The sequence below is a fragment of the Hylobates moloch genome, unplaced genomic scaffold (genome assembly GCF_009828535.3).
Source record: "Hylobates moloch isolate HMO894 unplaced genomic scaffold, HMol_V3 SCAFFOLD_4, whole genome shotgun sequence".
Classification (NCBI taxonomy): Eukaryota; Metazoa; Chordata; class Mammalia; order Primates; family Hylobatidae; genus Hylobates; species Hylobates moloch.
The window spans coordinates 85,137,388-85,165,049 of record NW_026652279.1 but is presented as its reverse complement, the minus strand read 5'-3'; the positions used below and the strand labels follow the sequence as shown (position 1 = coordinate 85,165,049).

The 27,662-nt window shown below is 40.3% G+C and overlaps 1 protein-coding gene across 6 annotated transcripts in view; it reads right to left on the bottom strand.

Moving 5' to 3' along the window:
* Positions 1 to 27,662, bottom strand: part of DCLK1 (doublecortin like kinase 1) — a 359,833-nt gene that overhangs the window by 32,598 nt on the left and 299,573 nt on the right. For all 6 annotated transcript variants that reach the window (XM_032150479.2, XM_032150476.2, XM_032150475.3 and 3 more), the window contains 7 exons: positions 27,100 to 27,157; positions 26,484 to 26,603; positions 21,561 to 21,707; positions 9,689 to 9,822; positions 7,895 to 7,972; positions 7,118 to 7,214; positions 4,597 to 4,677 (listed from right to left, as the gene is read on the bottom strand). In XM_032150479.2, coding sequence (XP_032006370.1) covers positions 4,597 to 4,677; positions 7,118 to 7,214; positions 7,895 to 7,972; positions 9,689 to 9,822; positions 21,561 to 21,707; positions 26,484 to 26,603; positions 27,100 to 27,157 — 715 coding nt within the window. The remainder of the gene's footprint in view (positions 1 to 4,596; positions 4,678 to 7,117; positions 7,215 to 7,894; positions 7,973 to 9,688; positions 9,823 to 21,560; positions 21,708 to 26,483; positions 26,604 to 27,099; positions 27,158 to 27,662) is intronic.

Genomic DNA, 27,662 nt, shown 5'->3' with positions numbered 1-27,662 from the left:
CTTAGGGTTCACATAATTATTAGTACTTTTCTCCCCGCTTCTCTCCTTTGTGGTAATCGGATATAATTCGATTGCCAAATGCAAAATGTCTTACTAAACGGATATTCTTTGAAATCCCTAATTTATTTATTTCATTTGCTTGGCCATTCATTTGTTGTACTTGGAGACATCAACAAATGCTAAATGCTGATTGTGAAAGCTTACTTTTAACAATTGATTATTTTCAGATGAAGAAAAAATCTGTTTTATGATTTAGTTACTTCATAAAGATAATTTCAAAAGTTAAGCACTCACTTGAGTCTTTAAAAAGCTTTTATTAAAACCATTTTTTTTAGGATGGTAAGTCTGTTCGAATTGCAGAAAGGGTATTTTTTTTAGTTTTCGATCTCCTAGATGATTACTTAAATTCCTTGCTTTTAGAAAATGCCTTTAGGAAATCTAAGAGGAAAAACTGAAATGGACAGCAGAAATCTAAGATCCAGAGGGAGCCATGGGACGTAATTATCAGCAAAGTGGGACCATGTGTAAAACTGTGCACAAAACCAGGTAGAGGAGGCAGAAAGTTACTGCTGGGACACGTATATATTGCCATAATGAGCAACTTATTTTTTCACTGGTAACAGCCAGAAGCCTTCTTAATTTTGTTTCTTTACCACAGTTGAGTTGGGATATTATTAATATAGGACCATTTGGTCTGGAATCAGGGGAAGATTCATGCTGTTCCCAACAGCATTCCAGACCCCTCATGTATACAAACACATTTGCTCACATTTACAAAGTTATCTTCTAGCAAACATGCACATTCTGCTGGAACTGACTGTCAGATATCTTCTTCCCAGTCTTCTCCAGGATTGAGCTCTGGCACCTCCTTCTCTGGGCTCTGGGAAGTCTCCCCACAGAGCAGACTGGGGTAGCCGTTCTCACTACCCTGGAACTGTCTGGTTGTATCAGACTTTGTTCCTAGAAGGCAGGGCCGGCACACAGTGTCTCTCTGATAAAAATGTATTTAGAAATCTCTACGTATAACTTTTTAAAACAATTACTCAGTTGTGGTGGTGCACACCTGGGGTCCCAGCTACTTGGGAGGCTGAGGCAGGAGGATTGCCTGAGCCCAGGAGGTCAAGGCTGCAGTGAGCCATGATTGTGCCACTGCATTCCAGCCTGGGTGACGGAGCGAGACCCTGTCTCAAACAAAAAAGTAAAATGATTATTTGTCATCTATGAATATCTTTCCTCTATGGCTCTTCAGGAGCCTTTTAAGGCCACATGTCAAATTCAGATTGTCTAGTTTCTTCTGTGTGGTCACTCTGTCTCAGTTTCTCCAGAGCTAATATGCAATTTGACAATTTATGGATGGTGGGCTTTTATTTTTTTCTTTGAAATTTAAAGAAAAAATTTATTGAAGATCGGAAAAACAATTCCTAAAAGATCAACTTTTCCAGAAAACTAGCTACACAATGCATTGCGTCTATCATGTTAAAACGTGCGTTAGACACGAATACAAAAACCATGAAACAAGCCACCATTCTTCAACAATTTGAGCAAAGATAAAATGCCTAAGCAACAACAAGGATGATTTGCAGAGGATGGGCTCTTTAAGCATCACTGAAAAAAAGTAGCACAAATGGATAAGTGTGTTCAGTTATATACACTGAATTGAACCTTTGGCACTAGGAATCAGAGCATTTTGTCATATAGCATTAACACGTGGATCAGTCAGAACCAACCACTGCCACCCAGAGAGCCTGCAGCTGGCTTGTGCCTCTTCCTCCCTGCACAGCTAAGAAAAAGGTACCATGACCTGGGTAAGTGAGTTTGGAAAGGTTGCTGACTTGTACTAACAATCATTGCAGTGATGACAATGTCCATATTGTACCTACCTGTTTACAACATTACCATGTTTTCATGTGTAACAAAGGGCGGGGTAGATGTAATGTGGTGCATGGGACTTTAAAACACCTGGGCTGAAAGTGAGGGTATCTGGCTGCAAATTCTGGCTCAACTGCAAGCTTGGCTACTTTGAAAAAATCACCCTGCATAGCTTTAGTCTCCTCATCTGTAAAAAGGGTACAATAATACCCATCCTGCTTATCTTGTAGGCTTGTTATGAGGCTCAAGTAAGATGCTTCCTAATCTTTTCACCTTCATTGGAAAGGGTAACTTTTGCTTAGCGCCCTGGGGTGAACGCAGATGTTGTTGAGGTTGGAAGTGACCACTCCTGGATACTGGCTGTACAGCCCCCTGTCCCTAGGGCTGCGGGGACTACTATTTTTGCATGTCTGTGCACCAGTTAGAAAACTCTGCTATATGAGAAGCCTTAAAATAAACCTCACTGCATAGCTCTACATGCTCATTTTCACGTCTATTCTCCTATTATTTGTATATAACCTCCCAGTGGAGTGTGAAGAATCACATTCAGACACGTAGAATGCTGGAATCTAGACCTATGGCCACCTAGTGGCACAACATGAATGAGATCCCAAGTTCTTGTCCCCCCATATGTAGTCACCTGACACATTGACTGTGCTTTCAATCATGCCTTGACCTCAAGCTTTTGTTGTTTTGGAAAACAAAACAAAATAAATCACTCGACTACTCACCAAGGTGACAATTCAGAGAAATGGAACATTTTGTGGCCTTCAATGTACAGCCAGATGATTCAGTGCAGTAGGGAGGCTGGTAAAAGTTATATCAATGAGCTGGCAATTTTATGATCGTCCACTTCTATGACCATGTCCATATATATATTCAAGCCTATATCTGTCTTCTATTCTGGCAGTAGGAACCATTAGACCTAGTGATGGAGCTTCCCCATCTATCAGTGGGGATTACCATAGAAACTAGATTACAAAGTTACAATGTTGTTGGGAAGAACACGGTAAGTACAAACACAACACAGTTAAGGTATATAAGATGCTTAAAATACTTCTGGCAGACTCTAGAAGTTAAGCATTCTATCAGTATTAACTATGAGTATTATTATTATTATTATTATTATTATTATTATTATTATTATTATTAATTATTTGAGACAGTCTTGCTCTGTCACCCAGGCTGGAGTGCAGTGGTGCAATCTCCACTCACTGCAGCCTCCGCCTCCTGGGTTCAAGCAATTCTACTGCCTCAGCCCCCCAAGTAGCTGGGATTACAGGTGCATGCCACCATGCCTAGCTAATTTTTTCTGTTTTTTTGTTTTGTTTTGTTTTGTTTTTAATAGAGATGGGGTTTAGCCTCTTTGCCAGGCTGGTCTCAAACTCCTAACCTCAAGTGATCTGCCCACCTTGGGCTCCCAAAGTACTGGGATTACAGGCGTGAGTCACTGTGCCCAGCCTATTATTATTATTTTTTGAGATGGAGTCTCAATCTTTTGTCCAGGTTGGAGTACAGTGGCACAATCTCAGCTCACTGCAGCCTCTGCACCCCGGGTTCAAGTTATTCTCACGCCTCAGCCTCCTGAGTAGCTGGGATTACAGGTGCGCACCACCACACCTAGCTAATTTTTGTATTTTTAGTAGAGATGGCATTTCACCATGTTGACCAGGCTGGTCTCAAACACCTGGCTTCAAGCGATCTGCCTGCCTCAGCCTCCCAAAGTGCTGGGATTACAGGTGTGAGCCACTGAGCCCAGCCAACTATGAGTATTATTAATCAAAACAAATTTTATCCATCGGTTGTAGAGAAACACAGAATTAAAAAATAATGACTCTGCTCTGGAGAATTCCCTCATAGTTAATGAAATATCATTAGACCCGTGTACTTAAAGAACAGCCACAGAGGCAGCATTGGGGAGATTTTGGAAATGCAGAGCCTCCAATCTACTGTGTTCGAATCTGCGTTTTAACAGGCTCTCCAGGTGATTTGTGAGCACATTCAAGTTTAAGAAGTGCTGCAATGCAGTAGCCCAAGGTGTATGCCGAAACCCTTAGGTCACTTGCACTTTTGGCAGGAATCATGCAAAAAGCAGGACAGACTCAGAAAGTCTGTTATGTCTTCTTGATGACTATTCAGCTCTAATCTGGGCCGCAGAAAGCAGGTTGTGGGGTAGAAGACTGAGACCACTGGCACCTCACCAGTTAGAAGGCAGTCTCATCAGAATAAAATGTAATGGATACATCAGATGCCCTCGTGGAACAAGTCTAAGATCCTGTAACTGTCCTGGCACATATGGGGGCGGGGGGAACAAAATGAAACACAACCCTTTTTTCTTTTTTTTTTAGATGGTGTCTCACTCTGTCACTCAGGTTGCAGCGCAGTGGCACGATCTTGGCTTACTACCACCTCTGGTTCCCAGGGCCAAGCAATCCTACCACCTCAGCCTCCTCATAGCTAGGACCACAGGCTTGTGCCACCATGCCCAGCTAATTTTTTGTATTTTTGGTAGAGATGGGGTTTTGCCACGTTGCCCAGGCTATCCTCGAACTCCTGAGCTCAGGAAATCCACCCACCTTGGCCTCCCAAAGGGCTGAGATTACAGGCGTGAGACACTGCGCCTGGCCCACAACACTTTCAAAAGGAGGCGATAACATTAGAAAATCTTCAACTGATTTTTAAAAGGAATGTTAGGAGAGAACATAGGAAATGGTGCGAGTCACTTACATTAACCCAGGGGTGCTCAAGGACTTGAACAGCAGAAAATCGCTGATCTACGTCGACCAACAGCATCATGGTAATGAGCTCCTGTGAAGGGGAACATTAGAGTCCATTTGTCTGAATTTAAGGTGAAAAGCTGGATGTGTGCAAATGCAAGAGTTCTCTTTTAGTTTCGAAAAGCACTTGTAAAAGCTCTAAATCTTAAATATATCAACTCCACTTACCTGTGGCTATTTATCACCTTCAAAAGTTAAAAAAGGTAAGCACTTGGAATTGTAAATACATAGCTTGTGGTTGAAGAAAAATTAAATTAATATCAGAATCAATTTCATAAAAATGTTTGTAATAGGAAAGAAATTATACAAGTTAAGGAATTAATATTCCTTTCTTTGTCTAGCATTTTGCATGTTAAAGACATATTTATTAATTAGTTTAATATAGAAGTCACATTTAAAAAAATACTTTACTTAAAATTTCACTTTAGCAGCTGAAAGGAAAAATGAAATTTTCCCCCTAATTTCAAGACAGCATACTTAGGTTTGAAAGAAAGGTATGAGGAAAGACACAGAATTGTCAACAGCTAGGTGGCAAGATAGAATGGATCCTTTAGTACCTAAAGAATTCTAAAGAAATATGTTACAATTGCTTCAAAAATTTCCAGACAAATCAATACAAAGAAAAATAGAACTATTAAGAGGTAAACAATTTCATCATCCTGAAATTAATGGAACTTCCTCATGAGCTCAAGTGGACTTGGACCAGGAATGCTCTACCTGGGTCTTAACGATGAGTATGCTATACAATTGTCCACTTTGGATTAGAAGTTCCCATGTCACAAAATGGTTAGATATGCATTATCCAGTTCCTTACATACACAGGCTTTATAGTACCACTCGGGAAGGGGGTGATTTAATTTCATTGAGGGAGAGAGTTCACTCAGTCTTCTTCATTCACTTTCTAACTTGGACCAGAACTCATGAAAGTATCTGCTGTGTGTGATGCCCTTTGCAGTTGCTATGGAGGTGTAGGAGATGGTCCTATTTGTCAGTAACTGTGAGCTCTCAGGTCATGCAGTGATGGCATGCGGAGCTGGACAGGTTCCTGAGGAGCCCCCAGCCCTGCAGCTGTATCGTCCCATCTCCTTTAGCCTGCACCTTTCTCTGACACTCCCTTTCTGGCAGGTTCCTGGACAGTTGAAGAAAATGAGAGACTTGCACTCCATATGCATCATTTTCTACACAAAGTGGTCATGTCTGAGGGGTTGGCTTTTAAAGGGAACTCACATTCAGGACATGGCAAAAGCAAAGGCATAAACATTGAGCAATCAAAAGATAATTATTTCTCAAGATAATTATTGAGAACATTTTTCTCAAATTTTCAAACATTTAAGTCAGCACTTGGAGACATAATATAAATTTCAAAAAGAGCAATGAAAAGGTTTTCCTTTTTCTCCTCAAAGTCTACAAACATCTCAATGTAAGATTTTTACAGCCTTCTTAGAAGTTGATTTATTATAAATATTATTTAATGTGGTAAAATATACATAAAATTTACCACTTCAACCATTTTCAAGTGCACAGTTCACTGACATTCAGTACATTCACATTGTTGTGCAACCATCACCTTCATCCATGTTAAGGACGATCTTTTAGTTTCATGGGATAAAAACCATGAATCTTGTGTTTTTCTCCCCCTCTGCCTCTAAATCCTGGCTATTATTCAAGGTTCAACTTAAATCATAGCTTCCCCATAAAGTCTTTCTTGATGATTTCAACCTACGTTGAGGTTGAGTTTTCTTCCCTCTGATTAATTGATGGATTCATTCATATACTTGTTCATTTATTCAATATATATTGAGCACCAGTATACTGGTCATACTTTAGGCAGTGATGGTACAGCAATGGACACAATAGATAAAAATCCCTGCCTTTGCAGAATTTGCATTCCAGTGGAGAGAGTCTGGAAATTAACTATATAAAGAAGATATGCCTACCTATTTATATCTATCTTTTTTTGGGTAGAGAGATAGGTAGTTAGATGGCATACCAGATGGACACGCAAGTGTAAGTGTTCTGGAGAAAAATAAAACAGACAAGTAGGATACAGCAAGCCAGGTAAGGTTTAAGAGATGCAATTGGAACCAGGATGGTCTGGGAGGGCTTCACTGAGAAATTAAGTCATTAAGTCAAGAGCTGAGAGAGGTGAAACCACAGGCCATATAGAAATCTAAGCTGGGCTCAAGCCTGGCGAGGGTGGGGCACAGCAAGAGGCTACAGCAATGTCACTGGAATGGCACCTGAGAGATATGAAGGCAGCAGATGGAGATGCTTGGTAAGTACTTGTTGGGATGTCTGGGAACAGATGATTTGATGACTGTGAAATCTTGGAAAACCTAGCAATTACAACTAAAATGTGTACAGAAATCATGCTTATGATGTCATTAGTTTCTTTGCACACAATGATTTGGAATAAATAATTCCGTTAAGACACACAGAATATAGGGAAGAGGAAGGCACTGGACACCTACCTTTGCAGAATCGGAAACATTATCCCAGTATGGAGAAGGAAAGTCCACTTGCCCCATCAAAATCTGATCAAAAAGCACCTCCTGGTCATCACCACTTCTGTTTAGGTGAACGACAACAAGGAAAAACAGCACTCAGATATCAACTCAGTGTTCATCTTTTCAGTCTCAGGCACTGGAGCCCTTCCTTTCCCCCCATAAATGTGTAAAAATGTGTGTTTTTAACTGATTGAAAAATGTCAGTGTGGAAGTGTTTTGGTAAATTAAGGAAGAGTTTTTGGGCCGGGTGCGGCAGCTCCCGCCTGTATTCCCAGCATTTTGGGAGGCTGAGGCAGGCGGATCACTTGAAGTCAGGAGTTCAATACCAGCCCGGCCAACATGGTGAAACCCCATCTCTACTAAAAATACAAAAAGTAACTGGTGTGGCGGCACACGCCTGTGATCCCAGCTATTCAGGAAGCTGAGGCAGGAGAACTGCTTGAACTTGGGAGGCAGAGGTTGCAGTGAGCTGACACTGCCACTGCACTCTAGACTGAGCAAAAGAGAGACTCTGTCTCAAAACCAAAAAGAAAAAAAAAAAAAGAAAGAATGAGTTTTTAATGATATGGGGAAGAAATATGGAAGGCATATAAATTAGCATGCATGACACAACAGGGATTGCAAGTGAAGTTCTTGTGCTGTTTTCCTGGCGCAGGCTCCTTTGTGCAAGAAGGGCTAATGGATCACTCGGAGAGTAGAGAAATGCTTTGTCGGCGCTGAATAAAAGATTGTTGCCCATACCCACGGAATGGAGGGAAACCACACAGCAGGATATAAGTGATTACACCTGCTGCCCAGATGTCCACCTTGAGGCCGTATCTGGAAAAATAAGGGATGTTAGAGTTAGGAGAGTCAGGCTCGGACAAATTATGCAGCTTGGTAAAATCGATGACTTTCCTCCTCCAAGCCAAAAATAGAACCAAACAAAATAACAATCCCAACAACAAACACTAAACTAAAACCCACCACCTAAACAGAGTTCAAAGAAAAAGTTTAAAAAATAATAATTTAAAAAAAGACCAAGGTGCAGGAATAAAAATCAAAGGAAGGCATTGCTGGACTTATTTGTAAATATCAGTAAATAAAGGGTTTCAGCAAAAAGGTTTATTACAGTAATAACAATTCTGAGATAAGGACGGGCCCTTGAGATAAATTCCCTCACTTCAGGAATAATAATTATTTCTAGAATGTTTTCCAATTTATAGAGCACTGACATACATGATTATACTTTGTTGGACAAGACAAGTATTGCTTATTGTACAGAAGAGAAAACAGGTTCAGACAGGTGAGTAATTTTGCTTCAGATCACACAGTTAGTGTCAGAGCTGGTCCCCAATATGGTCTTCAAGACCCACCACTTCCTCCCAGCAGCAAGCAGAGCATGTCCCAGTAGGAAGTATGGCTGTGCCCCAGGCAGCCCCACCTGAGGGAGGTCAGACAAGGCTATGGATGCGGGCTCCCACCTCATTCAAATGTGCCAAGTAGCAAAGTCCTCATTCCCTCACATCTCACCTCAGGAATTCCCCTATTGGGATTCCCTCCTCATCTGTTTGGTTTTTCTGCCCTTGTGGTCTATGGTACAAGCAAAAAACAAAACAAAACAAAACCCCGAAAAACTATCTCCAACTGGTCACAGGGGAGAGTGCCACCTAGATTCCCAGCTGTGGACTGAAACTGCTAATGAGAAGAAAAAGTAGGGCTGCCTCCCCTCAGTGCCCCACCCCCCTATTCCTTCTGCTTAAGGATGGCATCTCAGAGCCTGCCTATGGCCCTTGGTAAGAAATAGGGCTTCTTACCAAAGGAGTCTTTGACTCAGGCTGGCCTGAGTTCAAATCCTGACTCAACCACTAAAACTAATCATGAGCTTGCACGGTATCTAACCCATTAGAGTTTCAATTTATTGAAGTGCAAAATGGGAATCGAACTACCGACTGGAAGAGTAAGAAGTAAAGGAGTTTCAGGCCTGGCATATTGTGGGGCCTTAGTAAGGAATAGGCTACCCTGCCCTTCTCCCCACATTCACCTGATTCTGCACACAGAAACCAGGAAATTCCCAATGGTCCCTGACGCCTAAGGGTGTTTGTACTCCACGGAAAATCAATGGATCCCCGAGAGGTCCCAAATGGGACCTGGACTGGAGGATAAGGGCAGCGGAGAGAAATAACCGCAGGAGACTATAATCACTGCACACGGCAGTGTCTGCTTCTTTTATCTCCAAATGAGAGTTAATTACCATCGCTGTGTGTTTCTGTTAGTCTGAACATTTTTTACTCTGGGGTTAATAACTTCTGTTCTACCTTTAACAAAGACCAAATGGAAGCCTTAAGATTGCAGTAATTGACAAAACAGATTGGGAAAACAGAGAAAATGGCTCCCACTGTAAATGTTAAAGAATAAAATAAAATTTTAAAAAGAGTAAAAGAAACCTGATAGCTAATTATGTCTGGATAGGGCACAGCAGTACTATTTTTCCTATTCTCGAAGCTGGCTAGTTCTTTTGCAAGCACAGCACTTAAACATAAGAGAAGCATTTACCCAGTCTCTGCAATGATTTCTGGAGCCACGTATGTTGGGGTGCCACAGACTGTGTACAGGGGGCCGTCTACAATGGTGGCCAGTCCAAAGTCACCCAGCTTCAGTGATTTGCTGCCATCTTGGTGCTCATACACCTAAAACAAAGGTAAAAAGCACAATTGTCTGAAAACCAAGAGCTCAAAAGCCCTTTCTTGAAGAAATGAGGAACACTGTGTTTAAATTTAATGTATAGAAGGTAAAAAATAAATTAGGCAATTATGCAAGAATGGATATACATACAAAATAGCTTACTTCCTTTAGATTACTGCAAAACTGGAATCATGGTGAACACCTAGCAAATGGAAATTGATTAAATAAATTATAGTACCTTCATACAACGAGAGGTTACATGACCTTAAAATGGCGATATGGGTTTATAGTTATTGAATTATGTTTGGGAAATGAGCAGAGCAGTTTTCAGATTGGTTTTTATAAAATGTCCATTAAAGAAAAAAAAGTACATACAAGAAAAAAAGAAAAAGTCTGAAAGAACACAGTGCCAATGTATCTGTCTCTTGGTGGTAGGATTACAGGTTTTCTTAATCCTTTTGTTTATCTGTATTTGATATTGTCTATAATTAAAACTGATTTGCATAATAAAATGAAGCATAGAAAGTCCCTAGTGCGGTGTCTCCGATTTATGAAAACAATCTCTTCCTTTTAATATATTAAGAAAACTTGCTGGGAGCTGTGGCTCACGCCTGTAATCCCAGCACTTTGGGAGGCCAAGGCAGGTGGATCACCTGAGGTCAGGGGTTCAAGACCAGCCTGGCCAACATGGTGAAACCCTGTCTCTACTAAAAATACAAAAATTAGCTGGGTGTGGTGGCGGGCACCTGTAATCTCAGCTACTTGGGAGGCTGAGGCAAGAGAATCACTTGAACCCGGGAGGCGGAGGTTGCAGTGAGCTGAGATCAAGCCATTGCTTGATCTCATTCATTGCCAGAGTGAAAATCTGTCTGGAAAAAAAAAAAGAAACTTTAAAAATGCAATTCTTTAGTAACTAAATACAAAAAAACTATACTTATAGTAAAATATTTTCAGTGCCTCGTATTTTCAACATGATCTATTTACATTTCTTAAATTAATAATTGAAAGAGATATTAACATTTCATTTCACCTGTGGCAATTTGGAAAGATTTATCAGGTGCAGAGTCAGCATCCTGTCCAGGTTTCCCTTATTAAGGCAGTAAAAATCTTCTCTCCTTCACCCAACAAATCAAGAAAAGGATGCATGTGACTGTAGGCAAGTATTTATACTCCTTTAATTCCAGCCACGATCAAAACAAATGGAGCTGCTCTAAAAAGTATCCCAAATAACTTATTTTATTTCAAAGAAAAGATGAAAGGGCCTTCAGAATCCTAATTGAGTGCCCTCTGTTGGAATGAATAAGATTAAGAAAAGAAAACCACAGTAAAAGGCTAGTAATTCCAGCAAGGGCAATCTTCAGGAAATGCCTCAAGGAAGCAGCCAAGTTTTCCATGTACATCAAGATACTTGATCCAGCAAGCCAAGGCTTGCATATTCTCCTGTTCTCACTCTGTGATCATCTGGTACTTGCTGCAGTAGTTTGAATCTTTTGCACAGCAAGGCACATCTCCACACATCAGGGGCACCGCTACTGTTCACACGCCATGTCTGCCTTCCTTTGGAAAAAGTAGATTAACTTTGCATTTCACTGCCACATAAAGTGCAGATGTTTGGCCAGCTAAGCTGCAATATCAGCAATGATCACTTGGATCCAACAGTTTTGGCAGAAGCAGGCAGTCAGATCCACCTATCTGAGAGACTGCATCTTTTCTGAGCAGAAAATATTCTTTTACATTTTCTCCACACTCATAGCATGGAGTCTTATTCCCAGGAGCTGTTGATCAGGATCCAGTTTGGGCTGCCCTCTAGCAGGTATCTGAAGATTTGTGAGGTCACCTGTGATGGAGTTGTTAGGGCAAAAACAGCCATATGTCCCTCACAGATGTGGCTTTGCCCAGCTGTCATCTGGGATGGACATTTTCTTCCTTACTTAATGAAGCAGGTGTCCAGCCTTGGTCACTTAGAGTTAAGTTTAAAACTTTGAGGCATCACAGCTGCAAAACACAACATCGGCCCCAGCCTAACTGTTCTTAGGCAAAAGAAACCCCTAAGTTGTAGTCTTACCATGTCAGCCATTCTGGTCATCCAAATGACAAGCAAATGTTTTTCACGAAAAGAAATCTGAGATGGAAACATCTAGTAGATGGTCTAGTTGATTTCCGAGGCAGAGCAGAATTGTTTACTTCCTTAATCCCATTTTGTTAACAATAACCTTTCTAAAATGCCAAATAATCTCCTGCTTTGATGTTCTGCTAGGTCCAGACATTCATTCTGTGTGCTTTGTGAGGTGATGCAGATTGTAATTTATTCAACCCCCTTGATGCAGGAATTCTGTAGCTTTTTTCTTAAACACAGTATCTACATCACCTAACTGTACTCAAAAGTTTGACAAAAGCAGATGTTGGTGGATTCAGTCATAAGTCCCATTTTAGTTCTAAATATGACCTTGTAATTCTCCTACATGTAGGAAAAGTTTTCTTTTCGAACATCTACATTTTAATAGAAATTCCATCTAACATATAGCCATAGACCAATTATATTTAATATGAATGAACAATATAGTTCAAAGTTTCAATAACTAAGAAAAAATCACTAAAAATCTTCCTTAAAATAAAGACAATGAGTACTAATACAAAAGTATTATTAAAAGTAATAATAGGTCTACAAAAATGAAAACCATTGAAATACATAGAACCATAATTGTGATGTTCTTTTTATTCCCTGTACAGTGGTCTTTTAATCACTTGCACAGTGCCCTGCCCCGCTTTTTTTTGCTTTAAAAACCACATAGTAGGATTTTTGTGAACATAAAGAGGTTCAAGGGATGCTTAGGAGAGAAAATAAGAGCTTAAAGACAAAGGCCAATTGCCTGTAACTGAAACCATATCTAGACACAAGTACATTTGAAATGCTGCAAAAAAAAGTTTTTGCAGGTGAATAAATGTCCAGTCCTCTAGTTTGGAATTCTGTTTAACTCGCTGTCAGGCAGGGCAGGAAACAAGGTCACTCTGTTTTTTTCTCTGTCAACACTTTGGGAGGAGGATGGAGAAGAATATACTTCAGTGTTTCTTCTCCAGTGGGAGAGCCCTTCCCTCAGTGGTTTAAGAAGCCCTCTCACAACGGGGGCTCTTCATTAGCACCTGCTGCAGCCTGAGCTGCGTGCACCCTTATCTCTTACTGAGCCAGTTACACAGGGGCATGACTGAGGCCATTTGAAAATGTAATTAAACCTTTGTTAAAAAATCACAGATTGCTAAATACATCCATTTAAAGCCTGCATGTGCGCACACATGCACACACACACACACACATCCTCACAAAACCATCTCCAGAAAGTATTATTCCAAATGGCAGCCATAAATTCACTTTGAACTAAATTTTTAATTAAAAGTTAGAAATCAGAAAGGCTCCTAACAAGTTCACATTGAAACCGCCAAATCCTTGGCTTAGACTGCCCTCTGGATTGACTTGTTACTTGGTGTTCCTCCTTATTCTGACCATCTTTCAGAAAGGGCATGAGCAGGCTGCAAGTGCAGGCTTGGACAGGCTGGTCCAGCTAGTGGAGCTCTGGTGTAAGAACTTTTTGCCGTAACTGTATTTTAAAGCCACTATAAAATGTGACCCACATGTGAAGTGGGAGTACATTAATTGTCAGTCAAGGAGTATTCACAACATGAGGTATGATTTAATGTTCATCCCTGGTCCTTTAAGTACTATAGATGTTCCCCCACATTTTAAACACTGAGGGGCTATTAAAGGGACAGGGATTAGTGCAAATTACCCAGTATGTAGTGCTTTCACTGTTTTAACTAAGCAATAAAACTGTGTAATTGTACAACACTAATTGAATGCAGCTACACATAATTGTGGGCTGCCATATGTATCCTATTACCATAAAGACTGTCAGTATTTTGTAAGCTACTCTTGTGATCATTGCAGATGGCTACAGTCAGAGAAGTTGTTCTCTAGGGTTTATTATATGGCTATAAAGACATCCTGTGATTTGACAGACTAAATGTGTTAAATGGCAACAATTATGAAAAAGGTTCCAATTAAAAGCTGAAGGCATATTCAACCAAGAACAGATATAACGAAAGGTCAGGTATGTAGATTTTGGGGCACACTGGTATTTTGCACAGGATTGTTTTTGAAAGAAGGGTTTTATTTTTGTTTCTTTTTTGTTTATTTGGGGTTTTGCATTAGCTGCAACTTACTGAGCAGTAGATCTTTAGGCATATGCTTGATTTCCCTTGGATGGGAAACTGAGACCATTTGGAAAAGTTATTTGAAAAAATAAAACATTTAATATGTAGTCATAAAATGCAGCCGGTGGCCATAAAATAATATGAAAATTCACAGATAACCTGAACCCAGTCAAAAGGTTTCTGAGATTCCCATAATATGGCACTAAAAGCTGACTAATATAACAGATGTGTTGGAACAAATGTAATTCTCAATGTTTCTATGAATCCAAGGGTAACCCTGATGAAACACTGGCTAATGAATTATTAGTAACTACTGAAAACTATTTAACAGAGGCGCTCAGTAGGTACTAAAAATTATTTCACCAAATAGAATTGAACAAAAGTGGCATGAAATTGACAAAGCCATGAAAAAACGTCAATTTACTTTTTAACATATATGGTATCCCTTTAAAAAGACATTGATTTTCCTCCTGCTACAGTATATGGCCTTTATGATGCTTTCTGAGGAAAATGGATTAAATTTAAATCTTTAATCTTTAAGAAATGAAATATAACAACATTTAAGCAGGGAGTTATTTTGTAGAATGCATTTTATGGCCCATGTACTTTTGAATTAAATCTCCTGGAAAAACATAATAAAAAAATTTATACCTACATGTAAAATATTTATGAAATCAAAAATTAAATGAAATAATAAAAACAATGAATGTTGTGCAGATGTCAGAAAGGAGTAAGTCAGAAGAGAGGTAATTAAACGAAAAAGTAAAATTGCTCTTCACTACTACACTGGAGATATCTGGGAAGATGGAGAAGTGAACGGAAACTCCAGGAAACCTGATTCTCACCCTCAATTTAAAACAGTCATGAAACTATCTTAAAAGGAGTTCTATGCAGCTGCAGCGAGATACACAAAACATGCACATTCCGGATTCTGTTAGGAATTATACATCCCAGGATTTTGCCAAAACTGTGGGAACTCAATGCTACTGAAATTTTAAAAAATGTTATTACATTTCGGTCACACAATTATTATCCAATATGTCATGGTAGGAAAATGATCACTACAGAAGAAAAGGAACTAAACTCACCCGTAATCTTGACACTCAGAAATAAACACTGTTCATATTTTGGGACATGGACTTCCAGAGCTTTCTTTCTCTCTTTCCTATCCTTCTTTTTCCATTGAACAACATATCCTGAATGTTTTTCCGAAGTGAATCACATATATCTATACAATTACTCTCAGTGGCTGCTGGATATTCCATTATATGGATGCACCATATTAGTAATCCCAACAGCTACTATTACCACTGTCATTTATTGCACACACAGGACATACCAGGCATCGTGATGAAGACTTCACGTGCATTTTGGCCCATTTGATCTTCATAACAGCCCTATTAATTTAGCACACTTACTCATATTTTGCAGATGAGAAAATTGAGATTCGAAGATGTAAAGTAATTTACTCAGTGTTACACAGCAAATAAGTGGCAAGGCCAGAACTTAAACTCAGATATGTCTGAGTTCAAGAGTCTAACCAGCATGTCCTGCCACTACTGGTGGTCTAACCACCATTGTGCCACTATTTAATTCATCAGTGCCCTGAGATAAGTTATCTCCATATATACTGTTTGGGTTTTTTTTTTCCCCAACTGCAAAACCCTGACATGAACATCCCTCTGGATAGCTACATATCCAGTTTTTTCCTCTTAGGTTACATTTCTAGAAGCAGAATTACTTGGTCACAAGGCACACGTTATTGAAGGTTTTGGTTATATATTACCAAATTGCCTCTCTGACAGGTTCCGCCAAGTGACTCTCCCACCAACACATATGAGATAACTGTTATCCTCTTAACTTTGCCATCATTGTATGTTATTTTTAATTTTTGCTAGTCTGATAAGGCTGTGTCATTTTAGAAAGAAATGAGTGTCATCTCTTAATGACAGCAGAAAGGAGCAGTGAAGTAGACAAACACAGACCCACCAAGGTGACACAAGGTGAAAATCAACGTCTTCTTAAAGGGATACCTTTTCCTTTCTGTCCTCACCTCCCTGATGAAATCACAGGTCTTTGAACAAGAGGCCCAGTAAACACTTAGTACAGTAACTGGCCAATTATGGCACTAAATAATGCTTTGGGAAAATATTGTGTCTTCTATTTTCCCTCAACTTCCATACCAATTCAGAGAGTAGAATTTTTTTTCTAAACACCCCCAAAAAAAGGATCGTTCAGTTTCTGCCTGGACACTTACAATGACTACAAGCTACCAGTAATAAAGGACATTTAAATTTCAAAGAAATTAGATTATTAAAAAGTTTTTCTAAAGTTAACCCTAAATCTCTTGCCCGCTAACATCTTCTCTTTAATTTTAGTTCCGTGTTGTCATATACAGTACAAGAAAGTTATCCCGTCTTCCATGTGGCAGCCTTTCCTATATTTGATGAGAACCACCATGCTCCAAGTGATGCATCCCTTCTCTGGGTCAACCCCAGGCCCAGACAGAATGTGTTCAGATTATTACCATAAGGGGTAACATGGTAAGCCGCACCAAGGACTCTCCTGACTCTTTCAGGGAAAGAAGTCTAAGCCCATATGAATATTTTTAGCAGCCTTGTCATACTGAGACTCACACTGAACGAACAGCCTTCTCCAGGTCAACTCATAGCCTTTTAACCTGCAGTCAGGCCAAGGATTCCATTATTGTTTCTGAAATTGACAATAACACAACTACAGCAAAACTAACTTAGTCTCTAGGGATTTATGTTTATCTCTTGTTTAATTTCTTCTTACCAGTTTTGGACCTTTATAGAGCCAAAACTATTTTTGGATCTCACTTCTGTCATTGGAATAATTCATCTTCATTTGAAGTCACTGGTAATGATGAATAGGGCAGGATTGGGGCCAGACTCACAGAAGATCACTGGCTCCCTTCCTCTGGGTAACCTCCAATCTATTAGTCAATACACTCTGAGGGCTCAAGTTCTGTGTTTTTGTCCATGACCTCTAGACCAATTCTCTCTGTGGCACTCATCTTGTCCATCCGCCAGTGCAGTTAGCTATCCTATCACCAAATGGACTTATTTGGGGAATTAAGAGTCATGGGATTAGGGTGAAGGAAGTATGTTATCTTGTGAGCATGGAATTGAAAACTAGGAAGAACTGGAGCACAACCTGTCATCATCACTTGGGTGGAACAGGACTAGCTTATTGCTAGATATAATCCACTGCGTGAAAACAAGGACCATGAGTTGCACGTGTCATTTTGATGGGCAGCTGGGAGCAGGCACAAACACTTCAACACAGAGTTTCTAGCCAAAGAGAGGCAGTTTTTCTCCTACAGGGTCTTGGGGACTTTGGGAGGGAAAAGAATTTTGAACGTTTATATTTGAAGAAAATGACTATGTTTGTTTCTGGAATCTAATAAAAACTAGTGCTGTGAGTTATAGTTTTGTTAGTGAACATTTAATTTTCATAAGGAGGAGGTATCTGCGTACACATTTTTGAAAGACCTGCCCAGGTCTCTGGAAGAAACACAAGCTGCTACTGATGGTTTTTAATTGCTAAGGGTACAAGCTTGCCATCTAGTGGTGACTTGGGTAAACTGAAGGTATTAATTTTTTTTTTTTTTTAATTAAGCAAAAAGTTCCTTTAGTCATGAGCTATCATGGCATACATACACACACACATATACACATACACGCATACATACACAGTGGTCCCATGCCTAAGCCCATCTGGGGAAGCATCATACTTTCTCCCACTGCTCAGTGAAGTTTATACTGAGGCCAGTGTGAGAACTCCGTCTAACAGGCCAGTTGGGAATGTTTTGGGCTTGCCAGGAGGCTCTGTCCTCTGTTTAAAGAAGTATCACTCATTCACTCACTCACTCCGCTCATCCACTCTGACGTCCACCTGTCCATACAATTATTAAGTACCAGGCATGACAACATGTAAAGCAATAAGAACCATATAAAATCATGGGCATGATCAATTTGGGGGGAAAAACTTTAGTTAAATACAATAATAAATTTATAAGAGGTAGTTTTTATTGGGTCAGTGTCCAGTTTTCACCTAAAATGTGGCTGAAAACTTTCCTGTAAGTCAAATCATATTTTCTCATCAAAATACTTTAACCCAACCAAACACTAGAGTTAAATAAATCATTCATACAATCAATATAGATCCTTAAGACCAGGCTACATTTTTATGCTGTTCTATAAGAATTAAAAATAAAAAAACGCTAAAAGTTCTATATACACAATTATACTGCACACAATGAAATCTATAGCTGAATTAGATATGTATTAAAAATACTTTGCTAGTTATAACAAATATTAACCTAACACTTAGCTAACAAAAATCTTGTTGTCAGTCTTACAATTTAGAAGGGTTTTATAAGCCTTTTAATAAAGTAGTAAAACAAAGTATGCTGTGAGGTCTTTTTATATATTTGATAAGTTTCCCTATAATAAGTAAATGGATTCCAAATCTTTACATTAACTTTATTATAACATTTTCAAAAAATAGTCTATAGCTTTACATTTTGCCGTGAGGTGGCAAAATCCACGCGTGGGTGAATAGTAAAATTTCTAAAGCAATATCAAAAAAAAGGGTTAAAAAGTGATTTTCACTACATATATTATCGTTAGGCAGTTTTATTTTTAGGAATAATTTAATTTCGTTTTTAATTACAAAGAAAGGGGAAATTTTAAAGAGGAAATTAAAGTTATGTTATCGTCATCAAATCTCCTTAAAGAAGGCTTGAAGGAGGTACCTTCCTCAAGGTCATAAGACCAGTCAGTGGCAGAGTGGACCACTTGGTTTTGAACTTTTGTCCGTCTGACTATAAATCCTGGGTGTGTGAGGGTCTACCTTCTGTGATGGTTCTCTTATTTCCACAACTCTCCACAGAATGTGAAATCAACAGTGGTCTCATGTGCAATTAGTGACATCATCCTAGTTTTGTTAAACCAGGACAGAATAAGTTGTGTTAAGTTTTGCTAAACTTATTTGAACTATTTTATCCTGTAATAGATTTTTCCCTGCAAAATTCACCAACCCCTAATCCCTACCATCAGAAATCACTGTAAAGGAGAATAAAATCTCTTTAGTTTTTCATATAGATATTTTAAACCTACATTATAAATGACTGCAATTGTTTCTCTATATAGTTCAGCTTCTTAAATTAGAAAAAAAGGGAAAAAGAAAGGAAAGAACATTCTTTTTTTTCTTTTGTGGTAATTTAAAGTAAAATATATTTGAATGAGCATAATACGTTAGAAGTATCATGTAAACTGTAATTTTAGTAAAAGTGCACTCCAATGTAATCACTTATGGCATTTACAGAAATAGATAACACTTCAGCGAGGAGTAAGTGAACAATGGGTACACAAAACTGAGCAGCAAAAGCAAAAAGGAAAGAAAATGAAACTTAAATTTTCAATCGCTGAAGTATGGGTGCTTAGAGAAGTTTTTAAACAAAGGCTCAGTTGTAAGTCCGTCCCCATGAGACAATCCTACATAATTCAAGACACAGGAAAAATGAGTGCAGATGAGAGAAAATTGGTGCAGTTGATGGAGGTAACTATGCAGAAGAGAATGTTTAGGCTACTGTGAAGATGAGGAATTTAAGGTGCAATTAAGTCAGGGCTCAGTCACTTGACCTCGGCTGCCTTTTATTAGCCAGTAGCTACAAGATTACCAGCATAATTGCAATGAACTAATTGTGTGCATATTTACTTCTTGAATGCTTATCTTTTCTGCTTCAGTGCCAACTTCATGAAGACATGTGTCTCTCTTGTTCCCTCGCGCAGTACCCGACACATAGCAAGTACTCAGTTAACCTCTCCTTAATGCAGAGCTTACTGTAGTGTAGTGGTAAGAGCTAAGGCTCTGGAAGTCAGAATTAGGTTGAGATCTTGGCTCTTCTACTTAAGAGCTGTTACAACCGTGGGCAGGTCATTTAACTTCTAGGTATCCATGTTCCTTACCTATGAAATGAGACAGTAATAGAACTTACCCAATGTGGTTGCTGTGAGGATGAAACGAGATAACGACTGTCAACACATTAGCACAGGGCCAAGCACATAGATGGTTCTCCATCATCGCGGATCTCACTAGCTTTTATTTGTGTCATGGGAGTCGGGTGGCTCATCTGCTTTTAGACTTGAGTGTGTATGCGGGTTACCTGGGGGAGGTGGCTGCCTTGTGGATTTCTGCAAGCTGTCATCGGTCACTGGATTCTGATTTGGTGGGGCTGCATCCAGGCCCAGAAATTTGCATTTTTAACAGGCATCTGGGAATAATTCTGATTCAGGGAGTCTTTAGACCACCCTGGAGAAACACTACTTTAGAAAGAGAATCCTCTTTTCCCAGATTTCTGAAGAGATGGGCAAAGTAACAGAACTCATATACTATACATGATGCTCAGGGGTGGATAATGAAAGTAAAAGAAGAACTAGCATCTCTGGGAAAAGATATCCACATATATATATATGCACAGTATATAGAAACGAAATATATTTCATTAAAATTCCAGCCTGAAGAGCCAGCAACATTTATATTACTCCCATATTTCCCAGTGAAGCACCCCATACTTAGTCCCTATCTCTTTTTTTCCTATGTATTCCCCTTAATAACTGGGTGAGGAAGGACCCCCATTTGCTTTTGTGGATATCTCTCAAGGTTTCCCCAGAGATGTGGAGTACATGAAAAGCAAACCAAATAGTGTAAAGTTGGGGGAAGGATGTCTCTGTTTTTAAAAATTAGTCTTTTTCAAAATCGCTTTTATGCTAAGGGGCTAGAGTGTTAAAAACCAATTATAGGTTTTTTTTCTTTTAGGTTTTGGATCATATTATTGAGCTGTAAACTTAGGAGACTCTGAAAAAGTCTAAAAGGGCTTCCTTTTTTTTCCCCGAGTAAAAACTTCTTTTTATTTTTCTTTTCTTTTCTTTCTTTTCTCTCTTTCTTTCAAGACAGGGTCTCACTCCGTCACCCAGGCTGGAGTGCAGTAGTGTGATCACAGCTCACTGCAGCCTTGACCTCCTGGGCTCAAGCCATCCTCCAGCAACCTCAGCCTCCTGAGTAGCTGGGACTACAGGCGCACACTACAATGTCTGGCGAATTAAAAAAAATTTTTTTTTTGCAGAGATGGGGGTCTCACTATGTTGCTCCAACTGGCAAGTAAAAACTTTCTAACATAAAAGCGCCTAAGATAAATGACATCCGTGTCTGTGTAACTTGTCGCTATCTTGTCCTAGCCCAAGGAGTTCAATACAGCCCCACCCTTCACGAGTTCCATTCCCATTCTTGTGCCTGGTTTTTATTTGCTAATAAATCAGGTGTTCTTAAGGGCACATTAACTCATCTAGATCAACCTAAAAGGCTAGTTTCCAACTAGCTCCTGAAGGCTAACTGGAAATTAACCTTAAAGGTAAATTTTTAAAAAAAGAAAGAAAAGAAAAAAGAAATATTCATATTCATTCATGAGTGCTTGGAACTCAGGATGCCCTGTAGGTGGAATTCTTCTTACCAGCAGGTTCTCTGGCTTGATATCACGGTGGACGATGTTCAGGCTATGCAGGTATTTGATGGCGCTGGCTAGGTTGTACAGCATCCCACTAGCGTCTCTCTCGGTGTATTTGTTAGTGGAAGTAATGGCATCAAAAAGGTCTCCCCCCTGAGAAGAGAACGCAAGGTGGAGCAGCACATTAACAGATGGGCCAGTGGGGCCACCTGCAGAGGCCACTGACAAACCCCAAAGACAGCAAGAATGGATGTGGAATCTTTGGGTTCCTAAGGACTTTTCCTGCTACTTCCCTTTCAAAGGCTCGAAGGCTGAATGGTGATTTCTCCACCCACTACAAAAGCCAGTGGCATTTCCCCCAGAGCTCAAAGAAATGAGGATTCTCTACCACCAGACACATGGCCATTTCCACAGCTCCCAGCTAGGGGACGAGGAGATGCAGTTGGATCTCCAGGGCAGAGGACTGTGACACGTGAAGATCCCAGTGGCATGTGCTACCTGCCTCACATTGACTGCCAGCCAGAGTTCAAATTCGTAATCCTTCACCTCCTCCAGTGAGGAACAGGTAATACTGCAAACTGCACACTGAAAATGTTCTACTGCCTAGTGAAATTATTAGGACGCGCACACACACACACACACACACTCACACACACAATCCCCTTCATACACTAGATTTAGCTCTCTGAGAGTGGGCGTAGTGTTTTCTTTTTCAATATTGTGCTCCTTTGTAAGGAACAGAGAAAAGGACCAGAAACTTCATTTCAAAGATGAGTGAGAAAAGGAGGGAGGAAGGGGGGGAAATCGCCAAGAAGGTTTTCTAGGACTGTTATTCATCTAAACTTTTGTTTCCTTTGTTCCTTTTTAAATATATTGCTTTTTGGTAAAATGGAATGATTTTTAAGTTCCAACCTAAGTTCCATTTATTTAAAACCCTTTCAGAGAATTGGGGTCTGATTTACTATCAATATGTGCATCATTCTTGCCTACGGTGCACCAAACCGCTATGCACGGTAACCAACTGTGATCGTCTGTTACCTAATGTGCTAAGGAACTCAGTTTTTCTTTTTAAAATAGCTAAAGCAAAAGATAGCCCCTGTAGGCTGATGATTTTCAAATCTGCCTCTCAGGCCTGGGCCCTCTGTGACCCTGTACAGTCTCCACGCTGGAGACTTCTCCACTGTCCCCGAAGCTGCAACGGTTCTCAAGCCAAGCACACAGATTTTTTTTTCAAAACGAATAGTTTTTTTCAACTTTCTGCTTCTCTCAGAGGTAAGGCCGCTACACACAGGTTTTCAGGTTGTCTCTGTACCACTTGAGGAGGTGGGACAGTCACCGTGGTCTATGTGAACAGCACCCCTGGAGTTCTACCACAGGGCATGTGTGGCTGTATGTGGAGACCCTGCAAAGATTCCACCAGTCCCAGTTATCTGGGCTCCTGGCATCTTGTAATGTCCTTTTTTATAAGAGACAAGGTCTTGCTTTGTCACCCAGGCTGGAGTGCAGTAGCACAATCATGGCTCACTGCAGCCTCAGACTCCTGGGATCAAGTGATCCTCCTGTCTCAGCCTCCAGAGTAGCGGGAACCACAGGAGCAGGCCATCATGCTTGGCTAATTATTATTATTTTTTTTTTGTAGAGATGGGGCTTCCCTTTGTTGCCCAGGCTGGTCTCCAACTCCTGGCCTCAAGTTATCTTCCTGCCTTGGCCTCCCAAAGTGCTGGGATTACATGCGTGAGCCACTGCGTCTGGCTCCTTTCCTCTTTGTCCTCAACAATGCAGTCAACGGGTCTTATCGGTCCTTTCTTGGACACGTTTCTCCTTCGCAGCCATCTGGGCCTTCCTACTCCGCCAAACGCTCCTGTTGCCTCATCCCTGGGTTGCTGTCGTGTGGTCTCACAATCCGTTCTGCTTCCCTCCCTGAGCTCTTTATCCAAAGCATCCTGCACACCGACTGCTACCTTCCCACACATTATGTCACTATTTTCTTTCTCTCTTCAAGAAATCACCATTCTTTTCCCACAGCCGAAAGGAGGAGGCTTTCTGTGTTCTGCCCCAACCTTCATTCCACCCTGTTTAATTTCCTGTCTCGCCACTACTTAACAGAGTGACCCTCACGCTCCAGGATATTTCTTCCCTAGCCATCCAAACAGGCCAAGATCTCTGTACTCAAGCCTGTCCTCATGACAGCGCCCTTCCTGAAGTGTCCCGTCCCCTCTCCTTCAGTTTTCTAACTCCCGTTGCTCTCCCAGGGCCCAGCTGCAGACCCAGCTCCTCCACGAGGCCTGCCTTCCTCTGAACACTTAGGCAGCCTGCGTGTGCACCGCCTCTGGAGGCAGAAGGCTAAAGTCCTGCGCCTGATGAGTATGGAATTTCATTCCCATTAACTGCTGATCCACTGCCTTCCGGAACATGAGCCTTGTTTGTCTGAGAGCTTCGGGCATTCTTTGGGACATCACTGGGCCCTGAGGGTTTGAGAAGCACACCCCACCTACATGTCTTAGTGGAAAAGTCCTGGGAGTCTTTCAAGTCAAGCCTGGGGCTGGCCTTCACTTCCCTGGGAAGCTTCTCGAGCTGTCCTCAGGGCATTCTGGGTGAGATTAAATCGAAGGGTATGATCTTGCAGCACAATTGAGGGTCCCAGTGCTGGGCTACGGAGACCTTCTATGGCCTTTTTAGGGTATCTTGGTGATGCAGAGAGAATTCACAAAGGCAGTTAAGTGCAACGAAGACCTTACCACAGTCGCCTAAGCAAGCACACAATTGACAGTCAGACTAAGATTTCTCACAAAATGCATTCAGAGTGCCTGAGCCTTTGCCATCTTGAAATTTCATGTAGTCTCAGCACTCCAAAAATCAGCGAACAGTGGGGGTATGTCAATAATAACAGGGGGGTAATCAAATTATAATAGCACGAAAAGGACAACAGAATGGCTTGAAGTTGTTAGTCTAAAAATTAAGATTGTTGTAAAAAGACTTCTTGGTACTAGGGAAAGCATAATTTACAATATTGGTAAAAAGATAATTTAATAATAAAGCACCAACGGGGAAATCTTCATATTTTTTCTTTATTCAAATGAAATCGACTTTTCTTTCTTTTTTTTTTTTTTTTTTTTTTTGGAGACAGAATTTTCCTCTTTTTGCCCAGGCTGGAGTGCAATGGCGCGATCTTGGCTCACTGCAACCTCCGCCTCCCAGGTTCAAGTGATTCTCCTGCCTCAGCCTCCCAAGTAGCTGGGATTACAGGCACCTGCCACCATGCCCAGCTAATTTTTTGTATTTTTAGTAGAGATGGGGTTTCACCATGTTGGCCAGGATGGTCTTGATCTCTTGACCTCATGATCTGCCCACCTCGGCCTCCCAAAATGCTGGGATTACTGTGAGCCACCGTGCCTGACCCATGAGACACTGCGCCCGGCCGACTTTTCTTTATTGGATTTTCAGTTTAACATTTTTACCTCCCTCAGCCTCAAACATGACAATAACCTTGTTACTACAAAAAGGCTCCCATTCTTTGAAAGAAACAAGTCTGGCCGGGCGCGGTGGCTCATGCCTGTAATCCCAGCACTTTGGGAGGCCGAGGTGGGCGGATCACCTGAGGTCGGGAGTTCGAGACCAGCCTGACCAACATGGAGAAACCCCATCTGTACTAAAAATAAAAAATTAGCCGGGCGTGGTGGCACATGCCTGTAATTCCAGCTACTAGGGAGGCTGAGGCAGGAGAATCACTTGAACCCAGGAGGCAGAGGTTGTGGTGAGCCAAGATCATGCCATTGCATTCCATTCCAGCCTGGGCAACAAGAGCAAAACTCCGTCTCCAAAAAAAAAAAAAAAAAAAGAAAGAAAGAAAGAAACAAGTCCTAATTTGAAGTAGACTAAAAACAAGTTTCACCTATAAATACAAATAACCACTAAGTTAAAAAAATGCCAATATGTCTAAGGTGAAGCAATTCTAAATAATAAAAACTTAAAGACCCTAGAATGAACATTTTTCATATCATCACAGATTAGCTTACTAAATGCTTTCCTTGTCTTGAATTTTTAAAAGAGAAAACCTCACATTCAAGTCAGCAGTGTGGGGATTCCAAACATGCCCCGGGAGCCTGAGGCGCCCCCTGGCGGCGCTCACAGCTGATGCAGAAGGCGGTGCAACCAATTACAACATTCTCCAACTAAGGTAGACATTACTTAAACCTTCAGTTTAATGACTATACTAGAAAAGACTTGAGAACACAAGAGCTTCATGAAAATGAAGCATGCCATTTTTTAAAACTTCTACTTCCTGAAAATGTCAAATGTATGGAAGGAGAGAGAACAGGTAAGAGACCTTTTTCATCTCCATTCAACCATCATCAACAATTGGCTATCCCCATAGTCTATGTTTTCATAGATGAAGAAGGTAATATTACGTGACAGGATGAGATTACAACATTCACTGAAAGTCAGTACACTATTCACATCATTATTAGGACAGCGCTATTTTCCCATTATCTTGGTGACTAAAAGTTTAAAGCTTGTTTTTACAAGATGGCTGGTACCTTTGGATATAGTTCATGGAAAAGTGAATGATTTTCCATTATAACAACGACAATTATATTGGTACCTAATGCTCTGTGTGTCACACAAACTGGTGGAAGCCATCTCTTCATCCCCACAATAACACCATTAAGCAGGTATTATTAGTATTCTCACTTTACGTACGCTGAAAGTGAGACATAAAGAGGTAGACCCAAAGTCATGGGTCTCTTTGTGCCAAGGCTGGGACTTGAGCCCTTGTGTACCGTTCTCCTGTGAACATTCCTAATCACTGGGCCAATGTACAGATATGAGAACCTGAATACTGGTGGGAGAAAATAAGGGAAAGAGCTCTAAAATACAGGCAAGTGCGGCACCATCAATAAAGACTTACTTTCTTTCCAAAATACACACCTTTACTAATTCCATGACAAGATACAGTTCAGTTGGCACATCCATCTCCTCAATCAGAAGAACAATATTGGGATGCTTCACTCTTCTTAAAATAGACACTTCATTCTGGATCATGTGCTCCTGTCCAAAGGAAAAGTTATCTTCATCAGCTTCCACAAAAACATATGGAGGGCTAACTCAAATGAGTACAGATATACTATGTAAGGGTCAAGAGAGATGCATTTTGGTAAAATGTAATGAGCCTGTCTTATACTCTGATACTCAGATATAGCCTAGAATTGGCAATAGATGTGGAGGTCCTTACATAATGCTTGTAAATTCAGAACCAATCATGATAACTACAGTTTCATAGCAAAGAATGGGATGAAACTTAGATCACATGAAGAAGGGACGAGAGTAAACAAACAAAAAGATAAGGAAGAGAAATCATATCTAATCATCCCAAATAACTTTTATCCGAGGGATATACATAAAGTTATATTCTAGTAAGTATGTAACATTCTATTCCACCAAAATTCAACCCTTAGGGTGAACTTATGTTTGTTTAGGAGCTGATCTTTGTGTTTCTTTTGACCTCTCGAACACTCTATCTCATAAGAACAAATTTTATACATACTTTGCCTCGACATTTGCTTTTCTTGATAATTTTCAGAGCATACTCTCTAGCAGTCGATCTGCAAAGAGAAAGTTTGTGTTTTTAAAATAAAACTTAACTTCTAATCTATTGAATTATTTTGTCAGGGATCAATTTCCTACCCCATAGATCTTGCATCATGTTGTAAATATTTTGTGAAAGGATTTCCTTTCCTTTTTTTCAAAAAAACAAATAAATATGTAAATGTTGATGGACTGACCAAGTCTAAGGACAGTAAGTCTGCCGGCATAGAGAAATCTTGGGCTGTTTATGTTGCCATACTTGTAATAAAAACACTAGCACTGGCACTTTGTTCCTCGAATTGCCCACTTGTTCCTCTTCCAAGTGTACTTTCCTTCCTTTTCTTACTGTTGGAAAGCTTTTTAATAAACTTCCACTCCTGCACTCAAAACAAAACAAAACAAAACAAAACACTAGCATTGCTAGTGTGTCTTAGCTCCTCCTGCTACCATGTTGCTCTTCCTTCCGAAGTGATGTAGCGGCAGCCTAAAGCAGAGATGAGTTTCCGCCCTTCCCCTTTCCTC